This window comes from Nycticebus coucang, chromosome 12 (assembly GCF_027406575.1).
Source record: "Nycticebus coucang isolate mNycCou1 chromosome 12, mNycCou1.pri, whole genome shotgun sequence".
NCBI lineage: Eukaryota > Metazoa > Chordata > Mammalia > Primates > Lorisidae > Nycticebus > Nycticebus coucang.
Genome location: NC_069791.1, coordinates 70,381,541 through 70,402,293, shown reverse-complemented (window position 1 = coordinate 70,402,293; position 20,753 = coordinate 70,381,541). Strand labels below are relative to the sequence as shown.

Sequence of the window (20,753 nt, the reverse complement as noted above, 5' to 3'; positions counted from 1 at the left end):
AGCCGTATTGCTCTGGGCGGGGAAGCCTGTGTTTTGTGGCGCTTTCTGAAGGTCTTGGCCGCGGGATAGTGAAGGATAAATTGAAGTAATTTGAATAAGAGGCCGTGTTTATCATACATAGATATAGAAACAAAGTTTATTTTATATATAATTTCAGGCCGTGAACATATGGGGCTTATTCTGGCACGGGCAAGGGCAGCGAAGGCTCTTCGTCTCTGCCAGGACCTGCTCCCAGGAGGGGGCGGGGCCAAGATGGCGCCTAGCGCCGGGTGAGCAGCGTCTCGGCTGTTCTGTGAGACTTTTCCTGTCCCGGGCGCTCGGCTGGCGGGGGCGGGTCTGAGTGGTACCCGGGAGGAGACCCTTTGAAGGGCCCGTGTGGGGACTGGAAAGAGGACGGTTGGTTGTGTGTCTGTGTTTGTGGGGCTCCGTGTGTGTGTTTGCATTGGAGGGCATTGGAACGATGTTTGGGGAAATGGGGTGGGCTCTTTGAGCCTCCTTTAGCGCTACCTGGAGATCGTCGACCTGCTTCTCTGCTGGGGAAATTACTGCACAGGTCTTGCACAAGTTAACCCTCCTTTGAGAAGCCTCCCCGCCGCCTCCACTAATGTGAGGAGCAGCGTGTTTTATGAGACTTCACTGGCAGAGGGTACCGCAGGGTATTGAAGGATTGGTAGGAGTTCTCCAGGCAACTGGGACACGACTGCTTCTTGTAAGCCCGGCACCAGGCACAGAGTATGTGTTGAATATTGGGTCCTCTAAAGATAAGACTTAGAAAAGTGAGGGAAGAGGCCTGAGATGGTTGAAAAGTACAAAATTCACCTTCTGCCTCCATTTTCCCATACTCCCAGCAGGCCCATACTCCACCTCCTGCACTCAGTCCTGAACACTGTTAATGTTAATCTTCCTAAAGCCCAGCTCCAAGTGTGCCTGTCTGCTTTTGACCACACTGTAGACTCCAAGCCTGAGTCTGTGTCTTAGTGATACCAATAGCAGTGATAACCAAGTTTTATTGAGCACCTACATCTCTAAGCCTTAACAAATCATTCTTTTATTTAACAAATATTTATTATTTACAGTGTCTCAGGCACCAGTGTGGGCTCCCAGAATATATCAGTGAACATAACAAATATGGTGGATGGTGGTGTTAGCAGTCACTGTTAATCTGAACAGCCATTTTATGCAGGGTGCTGTTGGTTAGGCTTTAATAAGGCCAGATGAGTCTATGTGTTGACATCTGGAGATTGTTTATTTTTAAGACTTATTGTTAGGGATAAGTTGGGCAACTGGACTTCATTGTGCCAATTAAGGACCTAGGGCACTCTGCACCCAGTTAAGTGTTGACTAACTATAAAATAAGAATATTTTGGAAATATAACCATTTTAAGGAAATATTGTATAACGTTGTAACTTGTAAAAAGAAATTCTACAAAGTATGAGAATATGTTAAATGCTATGGAAAAGAAAAAGTAGAGTAGAAAGAGGGCAGAGCATCACAGACATCTGGGAAGAGTATTCCAGGCAGAGGGACCAGAACAAAGAGTATAAAACAAGAACATAGGTGGCACATTTAAAGAACAGCCAGAAGAATGATATGGCTGGATCAAGGTAGAGAAAGAAAGGGAGGGAAGGAAATCAGAGATATAATGGGGAAAAGGCAAACTTTGAAGGGCCTTGTAGGCCATTATAAGAATTTTAGATTTTACTCTGTGACAAATGGGGAGCCATTACAGGGTTGGAGAAGAGAAATGGCAATCTGATTGACATTTTGAGAGAATCTCTTGGGCTGCTACGTTAGAATAGATGTAAAAAGGTAAGGATGGGAGCAGGAAGACCTTGTCAGGAGGCCATTGGAAGGAGTTACTCAGGCAGTAGTTAGTGGTGACTTGGCCAAACAGTGTGAGTTGAGTCAGAGTCAGTCACCTAATGCGTTGGATGAGACTGCTCAGATAAAGAGTGCTTACCTGGATAGATGGCATTATTGGGAAGAGGAGGAGAGCCAAGGCTAGAGCAGGTGGGTGGGTGGGAATCAGGAGTTCAGTTTTTAGTGTTATTAGTGGAGATTTTGAGTAGTTTTCTATACAAATATGTATAGTTAGGAAGAATGTTCTGGGCTGGGATATGAATCTGACCATTATTAGCGTATGTCGTTTTTAAAGCCGTGAGAGTGGTCGAGGTCACCAAGGGAGTAAATGTTGCTGGAGAAGATCATCAAGGACTGAGCCCAGGACACTCCAACATTAAGCAGATAGAAGAACAAATAAAGGAAACAGGGAGTGGGCAGTGAGGTAGGAAGAAAACCAAGAGAACCCAGTATAGTGGTAGAGAAAGTGTTTTCAGAAGGAAGTTGTCAACTGTGCTATATACTGCTGACAAATCAAGCGAAGATGAATAGACCTAGAATTTAGCAATGTAGAGTCAGTGGTGACCTTGACAAGTTTCAGGAACCTAAAAGGGACAAAAACCTGATTAGAGGGTGGCATCTGTGGCTCAGGAGGTAGGGCGCCATCCCCATATACCGAGGGTGGCAGGTTCAAACCAGGCCCTGGCCAGCTAAAACAGCAGTGGCAAGTGCAACAAAAAATAGCCCGGCGTTGTGGTAGACGCCTATAGCCCCAACTACTCAGGAGGCTGAGGCAAGAAAATTGCTTAAGCCCAAGAGTTGGAGGTTGCTGTACGCTGTGACACCATGGCACTCTACCAAGGGCAACAGAGTGAGACTCTGTCTCAAAACAAACAAAACAAAAAAAACCAAAAACCTGATTCAAGTAAGTTTAAGAGAGAAGACAGGAGAGGAATTAGAAACAGAATTAAGATCACCCTACAAGGCCGGGTGTGGTGGCTCACACCTGTAATCCTAGCACTCTGGGAGGCCAAGCTCAGGATTGCCTGAGCTCACAGGTTCAACACCAGCCTGAGTGAGAGTGAAACCTCTAAAACTAGCTGGGCCATTGTGGCAGGCGCCTGTAGTCCCAGCTACCTAGGAGGCTGAGGCAAGAGAACTGCTTCAGCCCAGGAGCTTGAGGTTGCTGTGAGCTGTGATGCCACTGCACTCTACTGAGGGCCACAAAGTGAGACTCTGTCTCCAAAAAAAAAAAAAATCACCCAACAAGCAGTTTTATTTACAAGGAAGAGCAAAAAAATGAGACGGAAAAATTGGAATCAAAAAAGATTTAATTATTTTTAATTGTGGTGAAATATACATAACATACAATTTACTCTCCTAACCATTTTTTTAAGTTTATGGTTCAGTAACGTTAAGTACGTTCAGTGTGGCCTTCTGATTTCAAGATTGTTCTTTTTTAAGCACCAAAGGAGGAAAGAAAGCTTCATCTTTCTCTGATATGCCCCTTTTCTTCTTTTATTTTTTTGAGACCGACTCAAGCTGTTGCCTTGGGTAGAGTGTCTTGGCATCACAGTTCACAGCAACCTCCAACTCCGGGGCTCAAGCGATTCTCCTGCTTCCACCTCCCAAGTAGCTGGGACTACAGGCACCCGCCACAATGCCCAGCTATTTTTTTTTTTTTTTTGGTTGCATCCGTCTTTGTCGTTTGGCGCCCGGGCTGGACTCGAACCCACCAGCTCAGGTGTATGTGGCTGGCGCCTTAGCCGCTTGAGCCACAGGCACCAAGCCAATACACCCCTTTTCATAAGAGGATTTTTTTCCATAAAATTTGGATTCATTCAAAAAGCTACACTTAAGGACCTAGAAGGCCAGATGTGGCCTTACGGCCACAGTAATTTACTCAAGTAACACAGTTTAGTGGTAGAGCTGAGATTTAAATTCAGGCCTGTGTTCATTCTACTGTATCTCATTGTACAATGCTTGGCATAGAATAAGTGCTCAATAAATTGCAGTGAATTGGATCAGATTTCTATCTTTCTGTTACAACTCAGGGCTGACTCTCACTGGGATTGACAGAACCCTCTCCCCTCAGTTCCTTCCCTCTTTCCATCTCTGTTGTCCTTCTGTTATGGCCTCTTTCAATTAGATACTCCCTCTTTTTTGGGTCTCATGTTTCTTTTTATCTCTTCTGCCTGCCCCATCTTCCTGCCAGGGTCTCCATCTTTCTACCCTGGGGCATCATCTTTCTGGGGAAGAGAAGAGAGACTCCAGGATGGCTGAGGAGAAGAAGCTGAAGCTCAGCAATACTGTGTTGCCTTCAGAGTCAATGAAGGTAGTGGCTGAATCAATGGGCATTGCCCAGATTCAGGAGGAGACCTGCCAGCTGCTGACAGATGAGGTCAGCTACCGCATCAAGGAGATTGCACAGGTGACCTGACTCTCCTGTCCAGCCATGCTTTGTGTCAGGATGTTTTCTGGGCCTCCTTCCTCAGGATCTTGGGCTGACATCTGTTCTCCTACCCACCCTAGGATGCCTTGAAGTTCATGCACATGGGGAAGCGGCAGAAGCTTACCACCAGTGACATTGACTACGCACTAAAGCTAAAGAATGTTGAGGTGATCATAAGAGACAGGAAGGGGGTAGGAGGACTGCTCTGGAAGCAGGGTGATGGGATGCCATCCTCCCAGATGGTATACATTCCTCTAGCCAGGCCTCCACGGCTCCCTTCTCACCCCAGTGTCTCTTTCTCCTGATACAGCCACTCTATGGCTTCCATGCTCAGGAGTTCATTCCTTTCCGTTTTGCCTCTGGTGGGGGCCGGGAGCTTTACTTCTATGAAGAGAAGGAGGTTGATCTGAGCGACATCATCAATACCCCTCTGCCTCGGGTGCCCCTGGATGTCTGCCTCAAAGGTTGGGGGAGGGGAGAGCAGGGTGGCAGGGAGGAGGGAAAGGAGTGATGTGTGTGGGTGTGAGGAAGCTTACAAGTAAAGAAAACCTCAGTGTGAGATCCCTGGTGAGTTGTGAGAAAGGGAGCAGCAAGGGAAACACCTTCCTGTTGTCCATGTTCAACTTGACACATTTCCTCCTTCACAGCTCATTGGCTGAGCATTGAAGGCTGCCAGCCAGCTATCCCAGAGAATCCACCCCCAGGTAACCTCCATGCCTAACCGTTTCTTCCCCTCTTCCTTCCTTTACATTTCTTGCCGCTCTTGTCACTCCTCCCACTGTGACTGCTTTTCCACCAGCTCCCAAAGAGCAGCAGAAGGCTGAGGCCACAGAACCCCTAAAGTCGGCCAAGCCAGGCCAGGAGGAAGATGGACCTTTGAAAGGCAAAGGTCAAGGTGCCACCCCAACCGATGGCAAAGGTCAGTACATCTAGGCTAGGCCTCTCCTGACACCCCAAAGCGGGATGGTCATTTGTAAAGTGGATTAGGTCAGAGCCAGAGAGTCCCAGAAAGGATTTGGAAGCCTAAAAGGATGCCAGGTCTCCTGGGTAGGGTGGAGTGGGGGAATGGAAGGCTAAGGTTTGACTGGTACTGAGGCTTCTTCTGGAACTTTCTTTTTCAAACCTATCTCCCAATTGACACAGGGAAAGAGAAGAAGGCACCCCCCTTGCTGGAGGGTGCTCCATTGCGACTGAAGCCCCGCAGTATCCATGAGCTATCTGTGGAGCAGCAGCTGTACTATAAGGAAATCACTGAGGCCTGTGTAGGGTCTTGTGAGGCCAAGAGAGCGGTGAGACCCCCAGCCTGCCCTTACCCCCAGAAACTTCCCCCTCAGAGGCCCAATGACTTCTTCCCCAGGTTTATCTGCCCCCACCTCACTGGGTTCCCTCTTCCCACAGGAAGCTCTGCAGAGCATCGCCACTGACCCGGGTCTCTATCAGATGCTGCCACGATTCAGTACCTTCATCTCAGAGGGGGTGAGAGGATGAGGTTCTGGGCTGCAGGGGCAGCAGGGATAGCTCATCCAAGGGGTCTCTCTGCCCATCACTTCTCCCACCCATAGGTCCGAGTGAATGTGGTTCAGAACAACCTTGCCCTGCTTATCTACCTGATGCGTATGGTAAAGGCGCTGATGGACAACCCTACACTATATCTAGAAAAATACGTGAGTAGTCTTGCCCACCCTCTTGCTGGGGTCCAGGGACCCTGCTACTACCAACAGGAAGCCATTTGTCAGTGTCAGCTGGCCTATCACTTTTCCCTTAGGTGCATGAGCTGATTCCAGCTGTGATGACCTGCATTGTGAGCAGGCAGCTATGCCTACGACCAGATGTGGACAATCACTGGGCACTCCGAGACTTTGCTGCCCGCCTAGTGGCCCAAATCTGCAAGCATTTCAGCACCACTACAAACAACATCCAGTCCCGGATCACCAAGACCTTCACCAAGGTGAGCGGGGAGAACCTACCTGAGTATTATCTGTTTTTTCATCACCCCAAGATTGTCCCTAGGACAAGAACTTCACCTACAGCAGTGGTGGGGTACTTGTGGCTGGGGAGATGACATGGGAACAAGGGGCAGAGGTGACTGGTGGGTGTGGTCTAAGGGACTGAGATGAGTCTTGTATGATTTACAAGGAAAGCATCTTTATGAAAGACGTGGGTCCTTAAAAATTAGCCTTTCAGACCCCTTCATCTGAGTTTATTTCGCTTCCCCTTAACAGAGCTGGGTAGATGAGAAGACTCCCTGGACAACTCGTTATGGCTCCATCGCAGGCTTGGCAGAGCTGGGACATGATGTAAGGACCTCAGGGAAAATAAATGGGCAGGGAGGTGGTAAGGAGGTTACAGAGGGCGACACCTCCCGACCTGAGACACCCCTGGCCTGGCTTCCTTTCCAACAGGTAATTAAGACTTTGATCCTGCCACGGCTACAGCAGGAGGGGGAGCGAATCCGCAGTGTCCTGGATGGCCCAGTGCTGAGCAACATAGACCGGATTGGAGCAGACCATGTGCAAAGCCTCCTTCTGGTGATCAGAGCCCCCTGCCCCTGCTGTCCTTCTTTCACTGACCTCTCCCCCTACACACAGGTGGCGCTTAGCAAGCATGTGGCTTATTCTATTCACTTACTCTATTTTTGCCTCTCACTGAGGCATAAACAGGCTAAATAAGCAATGAGGGGTTTAACCCTCAGCCTGTGACTCCTAGACTGCTGGCTCTGATTTAGTGTTTAGCTCACTCTGAGAGGCAAATGCCATCTGGACCATCCCATAGATGTTACAAGTGTATTTAGCAAGTTCTCCTTATTAGGTAGTGCCTATGTATTATTACAAAGAAAAAAACACAGTATCTCTTACATAGATAGCCCAGCATAGTTTGGCTTACATCAGGAACATTGCAAGGATGGGTATCTCCTTTCTCACCCTTTCCTCACTGCTTCTTGGAGTATCAGCTCTCCTTCTACTTAGCTTTTCTCTGCCTTCTCACTGCAGAAACACTGTGCCCCCGTTCTGGCAAAGCTGCGTCCACCACCTGACAATCAGGATACCTATCGGGCAGAATTTGGGTCCCTTGGGCCCCTCCTGTGTTCTCATGTGGTCAAGGCCCGGGCCCAGGCTGCTCTGCAGGCTCAGCAGGTCAACAGGACCACTCTAACCATCACACAGGTCAGTGGCTGAGTGGGGATGAGAACCTGAGGGTGGGACAGGGCCATGGTACCCACCAGAACAGTCACTCAGACATGTGCAGGTGGACCAAGTCAGCAGTCTCCAGAGTTCAGCCCCTTGGGGATGATGCTGCACTGAGGAAGTGCAAGAGGAGTCTAGGCCTCTCCCTTCAGGTTCTTCTTTCTTAAATGTTTTTCTCTTGCCTCATCTTTCTGCAGCCCCGGCCCACATTGACCCTCTCGCAGGCACCTCAGCCTGGCCCTCGGACCCCTGGCTTGCTGAAGGTCCCTGGCTCTATTGCACTGCCTGTCCAGACACTGGTGTCTGCAAGAGCTGCTGCTCCACCTCAGCCCTCCCCTCCTCCAACCAAGTTTATCGTAATGTCATCTTCCAGTGCCTCATCCACCCAACAGGTATGTGGATGAGGGATGGTAAGAAGCACCCCAAGGGGCCGACACCTTATAGCACCCTGGGAAGGCCCACATGTAGTGGCAGTCTCCTTCCTCCCACTCAACATCAGATGGAATGGGCATGTACCAGGGTCCTTTAGGGCTGAAGCTGCTAAGCCCGGGCAATGCCTTAAGCTTTTAGCAGCATACAAGGACCCGAGAACAGGAATGGATTGTTTTTGGAGGGGGGAGCAAGTATTCCCTGCAAGGCCTCTGGGGCACGTGGAGCACAAGGTAACAGACAGACACCACCTTTCTTTTCTTTTTTGAGTGCCATGGTATCGTAGCTTACAGCAACCTTAAATTTTTGGGCTCAAGTGATTCTCTTGCCTGAGCCTCCCGAGTAGCTGGGACTACAGGTGCCTGCTACAATGCCCAGGTACATTTTTTTTTTTTTAAGAGACAAGGTCTCACTCTTGTTCAGGCTGTTCTTAAACCCGTGAGCTCAGGCATTCCACCCACCTTGGCCTCTCAGAGTGCTGGGATTACAGGTGTGAGCCACTGTGCCCGCCCTGGCACTGCCTTTCTTTTCTGCCTAGGTCCTGTCCCTCAGCACCTCAGCCCCTGGCTCAGGCTCCACCACCACATCTCCTGTCACCACCACAGTCCCCAGTGTGCAGCCTATCGTCAAGCTGGTTTCCACAGCCACCACTGCACCCCCAAGTACTGCTCCCTCTGGTCCTGGCAGTGTCCAGAAGTATATCGTTGTCTCACTTCCCCCCACCGGGGAGGGCAAAGGAGGTGCCACCTCCCATCCTTCTCCAGTTCCTCCTCCATCGTCATCCCCCTCTCCCCTTGGGGGTAGTGCCCTCTGTGGGGGGAAACAGGAAGCTGGGGACAGTCCCCCTCCAGCTCCTGGGACTCCAAAAGCAAATGGCTCCCAGCCCCCCAGCTCTGGCTCCCCTCAGCCTGCTTCATGATTGCTCCCATTTCCAGCCCTGGATTCCCACGTGCACACACACATGCAGGCTGGAAGGGAATAATAGGCTGTTTCCTCCAAATCATTTTCTTTTTAGACATTGTACAGCTAATTCCTCAGAATAAAAGTTTGGTTTGTAAGTTCTGGTCCACCTCAGTCCTTCCTGCATTGGGGTACCATGAAGGGATGGGTCTGTTGGGCCCTCTTGGTCTCTTAGGACTCAGGATCAGGCCTCTTACTGCCTACACCCAGAGCCATGGGCCAGAAGGCCAGACTGTTCTTTTTCCATTTGATAAACTCTTGCCTTGGTGTCCTCATATGGGGAGCCTCAGATCCGAATGACATAGGCATTGCTGTGGCTTAGGTGTCGCACCCACTTGTGTGGGTTGGTGTTGCCACAGGGTCTGAAGGTGAGCCTGAGGAAGCGAACCTGGAGGCCGGAGCATGTGTACCGAGGAAGTTCGAAGGAGAGGCTGGCAGGGCCCAGTCCCAGAGGAGGGGCCGAGTTAGAGGGCCCGTGGCTGGGAGGTCCTGGAGGGCCTGGGACATCCATCTATGAGGAGCAGAAGTAGGAAGAGGGAGGAAAGCAGGAATCTGACCACACTGGAGAATAAGGTAGCAACTACTTCAGGGCAGGATGAGGGTCTGTAAGTGCAAGTCAGGAGAGGGGGCTGGAGGGCTGATAGCGGATACCTGGAAGAGGCCCGAGAGTTGAGAGCCTCCTTGCACCCGGGGCAAGTCCCAGTGAAGGGCTCCCTCCCCAAGCTCTGCCTTCTGCTCTGGGCTGCTCAGCTCCTGCGACAGGCTGGAGTTTGGAGAGGAAGGTGCTGGGGCTTGGCCATGCATTCCCTGGGACAGACCAGGTTACTCACCTCATCTCCTCCCAGTGCTAAGCTCCCCAGGAAGCTCTCCTGAGGCACACACACTAACCTGACCACCCCTCGAGGCAGGGGAAGGTGCAGCCTTATGTTGAGAGCTTGGCTGCAGAGAAGAAAGGAGCAACGTTCAGCCCCAGAAAAGCACAGTCTCTTGCCCCTATTCCTCTCAGATGTCAACAATGGAAGTTCAGCATGCCCCCTGCTTCTAAATGCTACAACCTCTGCCCAAACTGGAATCTGAGGCTGGTGGCTGCATCTGAAGGAAGCAGCAGCAGGTACCTTGGCCTGTCTCCTGCCCCACACAGCAGAACTAGGCCTGGCTGGTCCCTACTCTTACCACTTTGGAGGCAGATCACATCGTAACTTCAGATAAACCTGGAGGCTGAATGAGAAAATAAGATACCATTGTCAAATCCTATTGGCATCTCACCTTTCCCTACCCAAGGCCTCCATGCAGGGCTGTGTAGGTCGTACACCAAGAATAAGGGCCAAAATCCAGTCCTACTCCACTAAAAAAGCCTTTTTCCAAATGTACCTTATTACCAGCAAACCCCTCTGTACTACCCTGTTTCCCCGAAAATAAGACATTCTCCGAAAATAAGACCTACTGACAGGAAAGCTAAGACGTCCCCTGAAAATAAGACCTAGCACATCTTTGGGAGCACACCTTAAAATAAGACACTGTCTTATTTTCTGGGAAACAGGGTAAGTGCTGGGAATATATACATCTTAGCTTGGGTTCTAAGATAGTTCTGGAACACAGACATGGTCTCACCGGCTTGAGCTTCGGTCCCACTGCACAGAGGGAAAGAGCCGGAAGGGCAGTGGTGACGGGAGGTCATCAGACAGTTGGTACCGCATCACAGTCAGCTGAGACCAGAAAGGAGTTAAGGTCAGTTTGGTCTCACACCTGCACTGCCTCCCTGCCCCCTGGTGGACAGAATATGCTAGGCCACCCTGTGCCTGGGCCTGACCTCGCCCTGAGGTGGCTGTAAGCGGAGGATTCGATGAGACTCAAACTCGTCCAGGTTCACGGAGCTGTGGAATGAGACCTCATCAACCCGAATTCCTGGCCCATAACCTAGAAAGAGATAAGGACTCTCCTGACCCATATTTCAAGAGAGAAGAGCGGGAGGAAGAGGGACAATCCATCTCTAACTTTTCTTCATGAACTCTAAAGATCCAATTTCTCACCCCTCAGTTCTGACTTCCCTACACAGAATTCTTCTGTCAAGCCGATGCGCATCTCTGTCCGAAGAAAGAGGGAAGGTCAGCAAACATTACCACACTCAGCACCAAGCAGCTGGTCCCAAACCCAGCCCTGGGTCCAGCCTGCAGATTCCTCACCAGAGCCACTGGGAAGGAAGCTCTTGAGCCGGATGTCTCCCTGCACATCCATCTTCAACAGTGATCCCTGAGTGGGTGGTAGTGAGGTCAATGCCCCAAATCTTGATGGCCCCAGTACATTTACCAAATCCTGTTTGTCCTCATCTCCAGAGTTGGGAGCTCAAACTTACATTAGATGCTATCAGTACAGACAGTCTCTCGACCACATCCAAAAAAACTTCGTTCTTTTGGCTCTGAGAGAAAGAGAAGATTTGGGTGGTTGGAGGCAAAAAAGATTCTTCCAAAATGGAGAAGCAGAAGGGACAGGGCAGTCCAAGCTAGGGCCTGGTTTGGGGGGAGTGGGAGGCATCGGGTGAGGGAGGGAGAGGATACCCACAACCAGGGGAGATGGATATACCAGGAAAAAAGCCAAAGGATCTGACCCCATAGGCTCCTCCCTCACCTGGTCAGAACGACTGGACAGGACAGGGCGGCTGGCTGCACTGCTGGGGGCCACTTTGCTCTGCTGTGTCTCAGCCCCAAACTGTAAAGTACCCAAAGCAATCAATCCTCAGGTATGACACGCCCAGATGACCTTCCTTCCCCCTTGTCTTCCTTTTTCCTTCTACTGACCAAACCAACACTGCTGAGGTCAAAGAGGCTAAAGGGCTTGCTGACCACAGCTTCTGCCTGGATGAAGTTCCTCAGCATTTCCATGGACGTAGTCTGCACATAGCCATAGTCCTAGTGGTGAAGGAAGGGCTTTGGATGGCCAGTGGAGGGAGGGGGCGAAAATGAGTGGAATTAGCCTCCCAACCACAGGATACTGCAGTGGAAAAGCAGACAAGAGTATCTATGGGTCTCACCAAAACTTCATCCAGGAGTTCGTAGACCAGAGCCACATTGCGGGAGATGGTCCCCTCACCCAGAGAGCCACAGTAATCACCCAGGAGAGTGGCCAACCTGAGGAAACATGGCCAAGTGTGCATATCTTCCTCCTCTTCTCAGACCTCCACTCCCAGGCACCCCACCCAGCCCTCCTCACCGGGAGAGCAGCTCTAGTATGCTGAAAGGAGAGATGTTTTCTGAAGCTGTGGCTACCAAATAGAGGCCACTGTGTCTGATGTGAATGAAATGACGGTCATCGTGATGCTGAGACAAAAGCGGGGAGAAAGGCATTAGGATAATAGAGGGATTGTAGGCCTGGATCCCAATGTCCCTACCAGTTGGGATAGCATGCGACTTTGGGCGACACCTAAACCCTCCCTGAAGCCCAGCTTACTAATGTGTAATGGAACAGCACCTACCCCGGAGTTGTTGAGTGTTGAGAATTGTAAGGAGCAGTGCTCAATAGACTTTCGCTAGTTTTACTTAAGAGTTAGCTGACTCCCAAGTACAAGTTTTCAAAGAACCAGCTCAGGGAGGGAGGAGGCGCCCACCTTGCCCACTAGCCCCGGTCCCCGGTGGTTACCATGACAACCGGGGACTCATCTCCTGCCAGTCCCGTCAGCTTCCGGTAGAAGAGCTCGGCCACATCCCGGCCGCCACTGTCTCCCCGGACTGGCGGGTAGAAGAACAGTTAAGGAGCCGGCGACACTGCTGGCTTCGGCCATTACTCCCACCCAGCCCCTCCACCTTGCCCCCGCGGGTCAAGGATACAGTCTTTGTAGATGAGCGGGTCCCCCTTGGAGGACAGAATGAAGAACTGGGAAATCATGGCCGTTCTGGAGAGTAGACAAGGCGGCGGCGAAAGTTGGGCCTGTCCAGTCCTGCGGTCCCAGAACAAAAAGGTTTGCGTGGGCTGGCCCTTTAAGAACGATTCTCCTCCGCCTGCGCCAGCTCCCACGTCGCGAAACCCGGACTCTCCCGGCAATTCCCTCTCCACACCCCAACCTTCTCCCGTCACTCATCTTAGACTCACCCAGTGATTGGCCGAGGCTGGGGCCTGCGGCGAGAAGGGAGGGTGGAGAGCCGTCCTCTCCGATTGGCGCAAAATGAGTGGCCCCGGTCACGTGGGGGGCGACGTTTCGCGCCAATTTCGGTTGGTCGGCCACAATCCAGCGTGCGGACAGTCCCTGCTTTTCCGGGAGCTGGACTCCTGAGCCCGCCAACTGCTGCTGCACTACCCTGGGCAGCGATGGCACTTAAGGACTACGCGCTTGAGAAAGGTGAGGGTCTGCAAGCCTGGGAGGGACGTCCTGCGCGGGAATCTTCCAGACTAACTCCTGTGCTTGTAAACTGGGGTCTCAGGGAGCCGTGTCGGTGGGCAGTGCAAGGCCAGACGCAGGGTCGGGCGGTGGCGTGGCTGAGATAGAGCATGCAGGAGTGGGGCTCGGGGTTAAAAAAAAAAAAAAAAGCTGGTAATCCTGTCCTGAAAGGTGATGTGGATGTGGGAAAGGGGATAACCCTGCTGGAAAGCTGCAGCGGGATGGGTCGCGCCCAGAAAAGACGCGGACCCTGTCTCAGGGCTTTCGGCCTCTGGCGGCGACCTAAACCCGCTTCTCTCCGCGCTTTTCGGTACTCTGGGGTTCCCGCGTACTCGGGAGAGGCGCTGAAGCCCCAGGGGCGGGCAGGCCGGGGCCGCTGCGCACGGGGATTGGCCGCTTCAGGCCGCCTTCCAAGCGGAAGTGGAAGCGGGCGGAAGTGGCGCGAAGCAGTTGGAGGGAGTGTCGTGTGTAAACAGTGTCCTTCCGCGCGGTGGCTTCAGAGAGAGCTGCTGAGGGTGGGGGCGTGCCTGGAATTTGGGGGTATAGCTCGTGGTCGAGAACCGCGGCAGTAGAGAGGGACGGAGAGGCTCTCAACGTGCTGGCCAATGGCGGGACGGGCTCCCGCCTTGGGCGGAGGAATCCCAGGCTGTGAGGCGGCTGGAATCTGGGCCCATGTGCTTCTTTGTTTACTAAGAGCGGAAGCACTGGCGGGAGCGGGGGTGGGTTAGAGGACCGGCCTAGCGGCGAAGATCCGGTGAGAGCAAGGGTTTAGGGTACTCAAAGAAAAGGGAGATTCATACAGGTGGAGAGAGAGAGACCCTTGAGACCGGAGTGTGCTGCAGAGTGTGGGAGGCCATAGGGGAAAGGGGTTAAGATTTTAAGTTAAAGTGGAGACTAGAATTCTCCGGGGGAGGGGGGAGATGTTGAGTAGCACTCTCAACTGCCAGAGCCACTTAAACTTCCCTAGTAAACGGACTTGTGAAAGGAGTTTTGCCCACTTTAGGGGGAATTGTGTAGGTTTATTTAAATATCTGTGCAGTAAGTAACTTACGGGATCATGTTTTAAGAGGAAACGGATTTTTTGATTTCTACTAGAGGAATATACAGTAAGGTGTCTATCTGAAAAAAGGTTGCTAGTGATTTTGCCCTTACTTTGTAGAAAAGGTTAAGAAGTTCTTACAAGAGTTTTACCAGGATGATGAGTTTGGAAAGAAGCAGTTCAAGTATGGGAACCAACTGGTAAGTGTAAGATAGGGTGAAGGGAGTGGGGTGGTGTGCTTAAGCTGTAAGAGGTGGCCTGGCATGTTTCAGGAAATATTTTTGTTTGTAAGTAACAGTTTAGCACGGTATGTGATAACTTGATAAGTTAGTATGATACTATAATGTGTTTATAACGATTAGAGTTTTTTTTTCTTTTTTTTACAAGTTTGGAGGTTGAGGAGTGAGTATTGCTGCCCGATTCTGAACTTGCTCCTCTGTGGATCCCTAAAGCTGTGCTCTGAGCGATCTGTGAACACTGATGAACAAAGTACAAACTTGGCTCTGAGGTGTTGCTAATTTTTTCCCATTGCAGGTTTTGCTGGCTCATCGGGAACAAGTGGCACTGTATGTGGATCTGGATGACATAGCTGAGGATGACCCTGAGTTGGTGGATGCGATTTGTGAGAACGCAAAGCGCTATTCGAGGCTCTTTGCTGAAGCTATACAAGAGCTGCTTCCTCAGTACAAGGAGAGGGAGGTAAATGGATGGAGAACAGAGCAAGAGGGGTAGGCTTCTGTCTCATAGCTGCTTGGATTGTGATTTTTTTTTTTGAGTTGGTAGATAGGAAGGGCAGTGACTACTACCAGGCATTGGTCTCTCTTTCCCCCGTTCTTCCATTTTTTTTCTGTCTTTTTTAGGTGGTAAATAAAGATGTTTTGGATGTTTACATTGAGCACCGGCTGATGATGGAGCAGCGGAGCCGGCAACCTGGGGCTGTGCGAAGCCCCCAGAACCAGTACCCTTCTGAGCTCATGCGCAGATTGTGAGTGGGCTCTGTGGGGAAGGGTGTAGGTATTTGTTTTCTCCTGGACCTTGCTAATGACTGTTTTCTCTTTAGCGAGCTATATTTTCAAGGCCCAAGCAGCAATAAACCTCGTGTCATCCGGGAAGTACGAGCTGATTCTGTAGGGAAATTGGTAACTGTGCGTGGAATCGTCACTCGTGTCTCTGAAGTCAAACCCAGGATGGTGGTGGCCACATATACTTGTGACCAGTGTGGGGCAGAAACCTACCAGCCGGTACGTGCGGAGTGAGGGATGGGAAGGCACTCATTGATGTTCATCATTTATCATTTTGTCTGCTTGTCGCAAAAGATGTTTGTGTGTTAGCTTTTCATCCTCTATTATAGCACATAATGGTCTTTTTTCCTGTGCTCTTGGTTTTTGTTGCTATTGATCCAGAATAGTTCAGGGGGTTCTTGATACTTTCATGATATTTGCCATGAAGACACGTAATTCAAATGAATGACTTAGAAAAGGCTCTTTTTCTTCTGATTTTGTTGTTGTTGCGGTTTGGCTGGGGCCGGGTTCAAACCTGCCACCCTTGGTATATGGGGCCAGCGCCCTACTCACTGAGCCATAGGCACCACCCTCTTCTGATTTATTTTTTTGGTTCTTTTCTTACATTTCTAGATCCAGTCTCCTACTTTCATGCCTCTGATCATGTGCCCAAGCCAGGAGTGCCAAACCAACCGCTCAGGTGGGCGGCTGTATCTGCAGACACGTGGCTCCAAATTCATCAAATTTCAGGAAATGAAGATGCAAGAACATGTGAGTTGGGGTATGTGGCCCTGGGCAGGTGAAGCAGGGAGTCCACTTGAATCCTGTAGTCACTTGTGGAGGGGCAGTAAGAACAAAAGAAGAGAGCTGAGGCAGAAAAGTCACCTAAAGCAGGGGGGAGGTATTTCTGTTTTAATTGGGAAGAAGTAAAGGAGATCTCATCTCCCTGTTCCATAGGCTTGTCTAAAGCTGGACAGACTGAGAGAATTCTTAAAGAGTGCGGTTTTTAGGGAGGGAAGTTCAGCCCCTTGTGGACCTTGTGTTCCTTACTACTTGCCCTGCTCTCTCCTAGAGTGACCAAGTACCAGTGGGAAACATCCCTCGCAGCATCACGGTGCTGGTAGAAGGAGAGAACACAAGGATTGCCCAGCCTGGAGACCATGTCAGTGTCACTGGTATCTTCTTGCCAGTCCTACGCACTGGGTTCAGGCAGGTGGTACAGGTGAGAAGTGGAATATGAAATGAGGAAAGAGTCCCCTTTTCCCCTCACCCACTCACCTATTTCCCACAGAGAAAACTAGCCACAGCAAAACAAAACCAAATAGATAGAACCAAAAGCTTTTGTCAAGAAATCATTATGAAATTAGGTAATGGGCAAGCCAAAGTGATTTTACCCATATCCTGGCATTTTACTTCTTAAGGGTTTACTCTCAGAAACTTACTTGGAAGCCCATCGGATTGTGAAGATGAGTAAGAGTGAGGATGATGAATTTGGGGCTGGCGAGCTGAGCAAGGAAGAGCTGAGGCAGATTGCAGGTGAGCCAGGGGGAAGACTGGGAATTTGATTTTCATCCCAGCCTTCCTCTCTCCCACCCCCAATTTTTTTTTTTTTTTTTTTAGACAGAGTCTAGAGTGCTGTGGTGTCACAGCTCATGGCAACCCTCAAACTCTTGGGCTTAAGTGATTCTCTTGCTTCAGTCTCTCAAGTAGCTGGGACCCCCATCCCCACCGCCAGAATATTCTAATCTTAATTTCCCTGTAGAGGAAGATTTCTATGAAAAACTGGCAGCTTCTATTGCCCCAGAGATATATGGGCATGAAGATGTGAAGAAGGCACTGTTACTTCTCCTAGTGGGAGGTGTGGACCAGTCTCCTCGAGGCATGAAAATCAGAGGTAAGAAGAAAGAATGAGGGAGAAACACTGTGTGGGTAGGAGTCCTTTGTAAGGAAAAAAGATGCTATGGATAAGTAGCCCTGTAGGTCATAGAATGAAAGGGGATCTTGTCTTCATGGGTACAGGAGTGCTTAAGAGAATTAGAAAGGGGTGTGAACAGGAAGAGAGACAGACCTCAAAGTGTTTTTCTCTGTTGGATAACTTGCATTAGGAGAATAGTCATTGAGGAGTTTCCTTCCCTTCCTCTAGGCAACATCAACATCTGCCTGATGGGGGACCCTGGTGTGGCCAAGTCACAGCTCCTGTCTTATATTGATCGCTTGGCCCCTCGCAGTGAGTAATCCTGGGGGATATGAACAGAAGGGCTGGGATAGGACTACAATGTTGTTTATTCAAAGGGTAGGGGCGGGAGGAGAAAGTAGTTGTTGGATGTTGGAGAGGGTTGGTTGCAGGGGAAGGGAGGTGCTGCTAGCACCCCATAGATCTTCAATTCTTGGGAAGGGCTGGAAAGGTGGAGCTATTCACTATAGGTCTCACTGGCTCTGTCTTTGCATCCTTCCCCTGTATTCTCTCGCTGCCTTGTTCCTCTCTTCTTCCTAACCATGTCTGCTCATTTCTTTTCTTCTAGGCCAATACACAACGGGGCGTGGCTCCTCAGGAGTGGGGCTTACAGCAGCTGTGCTGAGGGACTCTGTGACTGGAGAACTGACCTTAGAGGGTGGGGCCCTTGTGCTGGCTGACCAGGGCGTGTGCTGCATTGATGAGTTTGACAAGATGGCTGAGGCTGACCGCACAGCCATCCACGAGGTCATGGAGCAGCAAACTATCTCCATTGCCAAGGCGGGCATTCTTACCACACTCAATGCTCGCTGCTCCATCTTAGCTGCTGCCAATCCTGCCTACGGTCGCTATAACCCCCGCCGCAGCCTAGAACAGAACATACAGCTCCCTGCTGCGCTACTTTCCCGATTTGACCTTCTTTGGCTGATCCAGGACCGGCCTGACCAAGACAATGACCTACGGTGAATGAAGTTCAGCACCCAAAGAGACATCCCCTTCTAACTCTGTAGGGAGGGAGGTGAAGTCAGAAAATCAAATTCTTTGCTGGCAGGGGATGGTCTGTGGTTATTAGGGAAATGGTAGGTTGAGGCTAAAATGCTAATGAGGATTTTCCAGGAAAGTTTGTTCCTGCAATGCTGTAAGGAAGTGGTAGAAGTAAGCGAAGGATATTTAGAGTTGGGTTGTATAACCCTAAAAAGTGTTCCTCCTTGCCTCTTTCCAGGTTGGCTCAGCACATCACCTATGTGCACCAGCATAGCCGGCAGCCCCCTGCCCAGTTTGAACCTCTAGACATGAAGCTCATGAGGTAGGAGAGCTGGGTGAGGGTGCATGTACTTTAGGCAAGTTGTCTGCATATGGCAGTGTCTTGGGCCACAAGTGTCTCCTTAACAGCTTTTAGTCTAGGGTGTATATTTTTCACCACCATTCCTCACACACCTGTCCACATGTCCTGAGCCAAAGAACAGTAAATCAAGGTGTCCTCAAAACGTGGCTTTGTAACCACTGCCACCACCTCACTGCCCTAGGGGTAAGGCAGGTAGCGATTTTAGGCCAAGGTGGGTCTTGCTTCATGAATTTGTATATAGGTTGAGCATCCCTCATCCAACATTCACAACTTTTTAGTGACACTGTAAGTGGAAAAATTTACATCTGACCTTGTGACAGGGTCACAGTTGCGTAACTTTGTTTACTGCACAAAATCACTAAAAGTTTGTTAAGATTACTACCTTCAGGCTATGTGTATAAGATATACATGAAATCCCAGTTTTATTAAATGAGGAGAAAAAGACATGGCCATGTGTTCACACATAATTCCCCATTTCTTTTCTGTTTTCCCGTGAACTTCCTCTCCCACAGACGGTACATAGCTATGTGCCGTGAGAAGCAGCCTGCAGTGCCAGAATCTCTGGCTGACTATATCACAGCAGCGTATGTGGAAATGAGGCGAGAGGCTTGGGCTAGTAAGGATGCCACCTATACTTCTGCCCGGACCCTACTCGCCATTTTGCGACTTTCAACTGCTCTGGTGAGTACCAGGTACCTGTATTGCCAGGGGCTGTTTTGACCCTTAATGAGCAACAGGACTTAATATACTCTAATGGCTTCCTCCCTCCCACTCCAGCCCTGCTGGGGCTAAAGTGCTGACAGTGCAGATAGTGGTCCTCTCCGTGCTACCGCACTGTGGGTACTTGCTGCTCCAGTAGGGCACATACAGCATTCATGGAGGAAAAGGCCTCTCCCTGTTTCTTAAACCTCACTGAAAAGTGGATGGATTCATTTCACTCCCTGTGTCCTAGATCCTGTACTGTAAACCTTCATTTCTGTCCTTCCATCTTGAACCTTAGTCTGGGGGGCTCCAAAGTGCTGTTCGTGCAGGTAGTGTGATTACCTGACCTACTGCTGAGCTAGCACTTCCCGAGCCCCTGGGACACAACCTCTCTGCCATTCGACTTCTTGGCTGAGCTCCCCAAGCTCCATCTGTCATGGTGGGGAGCCCAGTAGAGTTCAAAAGCATCTGGTCTCCCTCACAGGACAGCTGAACACCGGGACTGGCCAGTGTTGAGAGGCGGAGACTTGGGCAATTGCTGGACGCTGCCCTGGGCATTGCACTTGTCTCGGTCTGACAGTGCCGGCCCAACACTGCGGATATTGGGGGATAGGAGGGAGCTCTACTCTGTTTTGTGAGCAGGCAACACATGAGTTGTCCAGCCTTAAAGCTGAAACAAGGGGCTTCCCTGACTTGGCTCCATTGCCCTCCTCCCGTCCCCATCTCTCCCCTACCTTCCCCTTAGGCGCGTCTGCGAATGGTGGACACTGTGGAGAAGGAAGATGTGAATGAAGCAATAAGGCTAATGGAAATGTCAAAGGACTCACTTTTAGGCGACAAGGGGCAAACAGCTAGGTGAGTGGTTTAATGACGGATGAAATTGAGTCACCTTGACTTTCTTGAGCAGATCACTTGATGGCGTGTGCATCCGTGTATATATGATGGCCTCAGAATTCTAACACTGACTGCCATTGTTCTTTGTTGATATCCAGTGTTCGTTTTTGGACCCTGACCTTATATTCCCACTTTTCTTTCAGGACCCAGAGACCAGCAGATGTGATATTTGCCACTGTCCGAGAATTGGCCTCAGGGAGCCGAAGTGTCCGATTTTCTGAAGCAGAGCAACGTTGTGTATCTCGTGGCTTCACACCTGCCCAGTTTCAGGCAGCTCTGGATGAATACGAGGAGTTAAATGTCTGGCAGGTCAATACTTCCAGGACACGGATCACTTTTGTGTGATTCCAACCTGCCCCTTCTAAAGGTTTAATGATGCCTCTTAAGGGAAGGAGGATCCCCTCTTTTCTACACTGCACTTGTTCTTGCTAATAAAGTATTTGTAGATTGCCATGGTATTGTGGGGTCTTTAGGTTTCTGTTAGCCCTATTTTGCCCATTCACTGTATTTACCTGCCAGGCACCAGCACAAACACTGAGATATGAGATAAGGAATGTAAGTCTTTTATCTCAAGATGTTTGCA

The 20,753-nt window shown here is 50.2% G+C and overlaps 3 protein-coding genes across 9 annotated transcripts; 2 read left to right on the top strand and 1 right to left on the bottom strand.

The window, feature by feature from the left end:
* The first annotated feature begins 39 nt into the window (after nucleotides 1-39).
* On the top strand, nucleotides 40-8,971 carry TAF6 (TATA-box binding protein associated factor 6). Of its 5 annotated transcripts, none has more exons than XM_053555709.1 (15): nucleotides 40-85; nucleotides 4,056-4,271; nucleotides 4,373-4,459; nucleotides 4,603-4,756; nucleotides 4,940-4,996; nucleotides 5,092-5,211; nucleotides 5,436-5,581; nucleotides 5,691-5,768; nucleotides 5,855-5,956; nucleotides 6,058-6,240; nucleotides 6,515-6,589; nucleotides 6,695-6,820; nucleotides 7,283-7,456; nucleotides 7,675-7,869; nucleotides 8,445-8,971. In XM_053555709.1, exons 2-15 carry the CDS (start codon nucleotides 4,116-4,118, stop codon nucleotides 8,823-8,825), a joined length of 2,034 nt encoding a protein of 677 aa, XP_053411684.1. In that variant the 5' UTR covers nucleotides 40-85; nucleotides 4,056-4,115; the 3' UTR covers nucleotides 8,826-8,971. The 5 variants fall into 5 exon arrangements, with proteins under 5 accessions (XP_053411684.1, XP_053411683.1, XP_053411682.1 ...); XM_053555708.1 differs by lacking the exon at nucleotides 40-85 and adding an exon at nucleotides 227-269; XM_053555707.1 differs by lacking the exon at nucleotides 40-85 and adding an exon at nucleotides 231-606.
* AP4M1 (adaptor related protein complex 4 subunit mu 1) lies at nucleotides 8,867-12,953 on the bottom strand. Its single transcript, XM_053555711.1, has 15 exons — nucleotides 12,688-12,953; nucleotides 12,500-12,588; nucleotides 12,074-12,180; nucleotides 11,895-11,991; nucleotides 11,662-11,772; nucleotides 11,492-11,572; nucleotides 11,220-11,282; nucleotides 11,050-11,116; nucleotides 10,897-10,950; nucleotides 10,677-10,783; nucleotides 10,478-10,572; nucleotides 10,040-10,084; nucleotides 9,755-9,805; nucleotides 9,518-9,629; nucleotides 8,867-9,377 (listed from the first exon to the last, which is right to left on the bottom strand). Exons 1-15 carry the CDS (start codon nucleotides 12,743-12,745, stop codon nucleotides 9,153-9,155), a joined length of 1,362 nt encoding a protein of 453 aa, XP_053411686.1. The 5' UTR covers nucleotides 12,746-12,953; the 3' UTR covers nucleotides 8,867-9,152.
* A 77-nt stretch (nucleotides 12,954-13,030) lies between these two features.
* MCM7 (minichromosome maintenance complex component 7) lies at nucleotides 13,031-20,620 on the top strand. 3 transcript variants are annotated; one of them, XM_053555702.1, is made up of 15 exons: nucleotides 13,031-13,196; nucleotides 14,395-14,474; nucleotides 14,809-14,973; nucleotides 15,135-15,259; nucleotides 15,335-15,515; nucleotides 15,909-16,046; nucleotides 16,348-16,497; nucleotides 16,697-16,811; nucleotides 17,038-17,169; nucleotides 17,419-17,502; nucleotides 17,798-18,191; nucleotides 18,452-18,535; nucleotides 19,087-19,255; nucleotides 20,022-20,131; nucleotides 20,314-20,620. In XM_053555702.1, the coding sequence occupies exons 1-15, from the start codon at nucleotides 13,166-13,168 to the stop codon at nucleotides 20,513-20,515; spliced, it is 2,160 nt and encodes a 719-aa protein (XP_053411677.1). In that variant the 5' UTR covers nucleotides 13,031-13,165; the 3' UTR covers nucleotides 20,516-20,620. The 3 variants fall into 3 exon arrangements, with proteins under 3 accessions (XP_053411677.1, XP_053411679.1, XP_053411678.1); XM_053555704.1 differs by lacking the exon at nucleotides 13,031-13,196 and adding an exon at nucleotides 13,363-13,883; XM_053555703.1 differs by lacking the exon at nucleotides 13,031-13,196 and adding an exon at nucleotides 13,363-13,989.
* Nucleotides 20,621-20,753: the final 133 nt, after the last annotated feature.

Coding starts and splice junctions, on each gene's coding strand:
- TAF6 (XM_053555709.1), top strand. CDS start 4,116: ATGGCTGAGGAGAAGAAGCTGAAGCTCAGCAATACTGTGTTGCCTTCA. Junction 6,821..7,282: donor ATGTGCAAAGCCTCCTTCTG/GTGATCAGAGCC, acceptor TTCTCACTGCAG/AAACACTGTGCCCCCGTTCT. Junction 7,457..7,674: donor CCACTCTAACCATCACACAG/GTCAGTGGCTGA, acceptor ATCTTTCTGCAG/CCCCGGCCCACATTGACCCT.
- AP4M1 (XM_053555711.1), bottom strand. CDS start 12,745: ATGATTTCCCAGTTCTTCATTCTGTCCTCCAAGGGGGACCCGCTCATC. Junction 11,992..12,073: donor ATACTAGAGCTGCTCTCCCG/GTGAGGAGGGCT, acceptor ATGTTTCCTCAG/GTTGGCCACTCTCCTGGGTG. Junction 10,085..10,477: donor TGGGACCGAAGCTCAAGCCG/GTGAGACCATGT, acceptor TTTCTCATTCAG/CCTCCAGGTTTATCTGAAGT.
- MCM7 (XM_053555702.1), top strand. CDS start 13,166: ATGGCACTTAAGGACTACGCGCTTGAGAAAG. Junction 13,197..14,394: donor GGACTACGCGCTTGAGAAAG/GTGAGGGTCTGC, acceptor CTTACTTTGTAG/AAAAGGTTAAGAAGTTCTTA. Junction 17,503..17,797: donor TGATCGCTTGGCCCCTCGCA/GTGAGTAATCCT, acceptor CTTTTCTTCTAG/GCCAATACACAACGGGGCGT.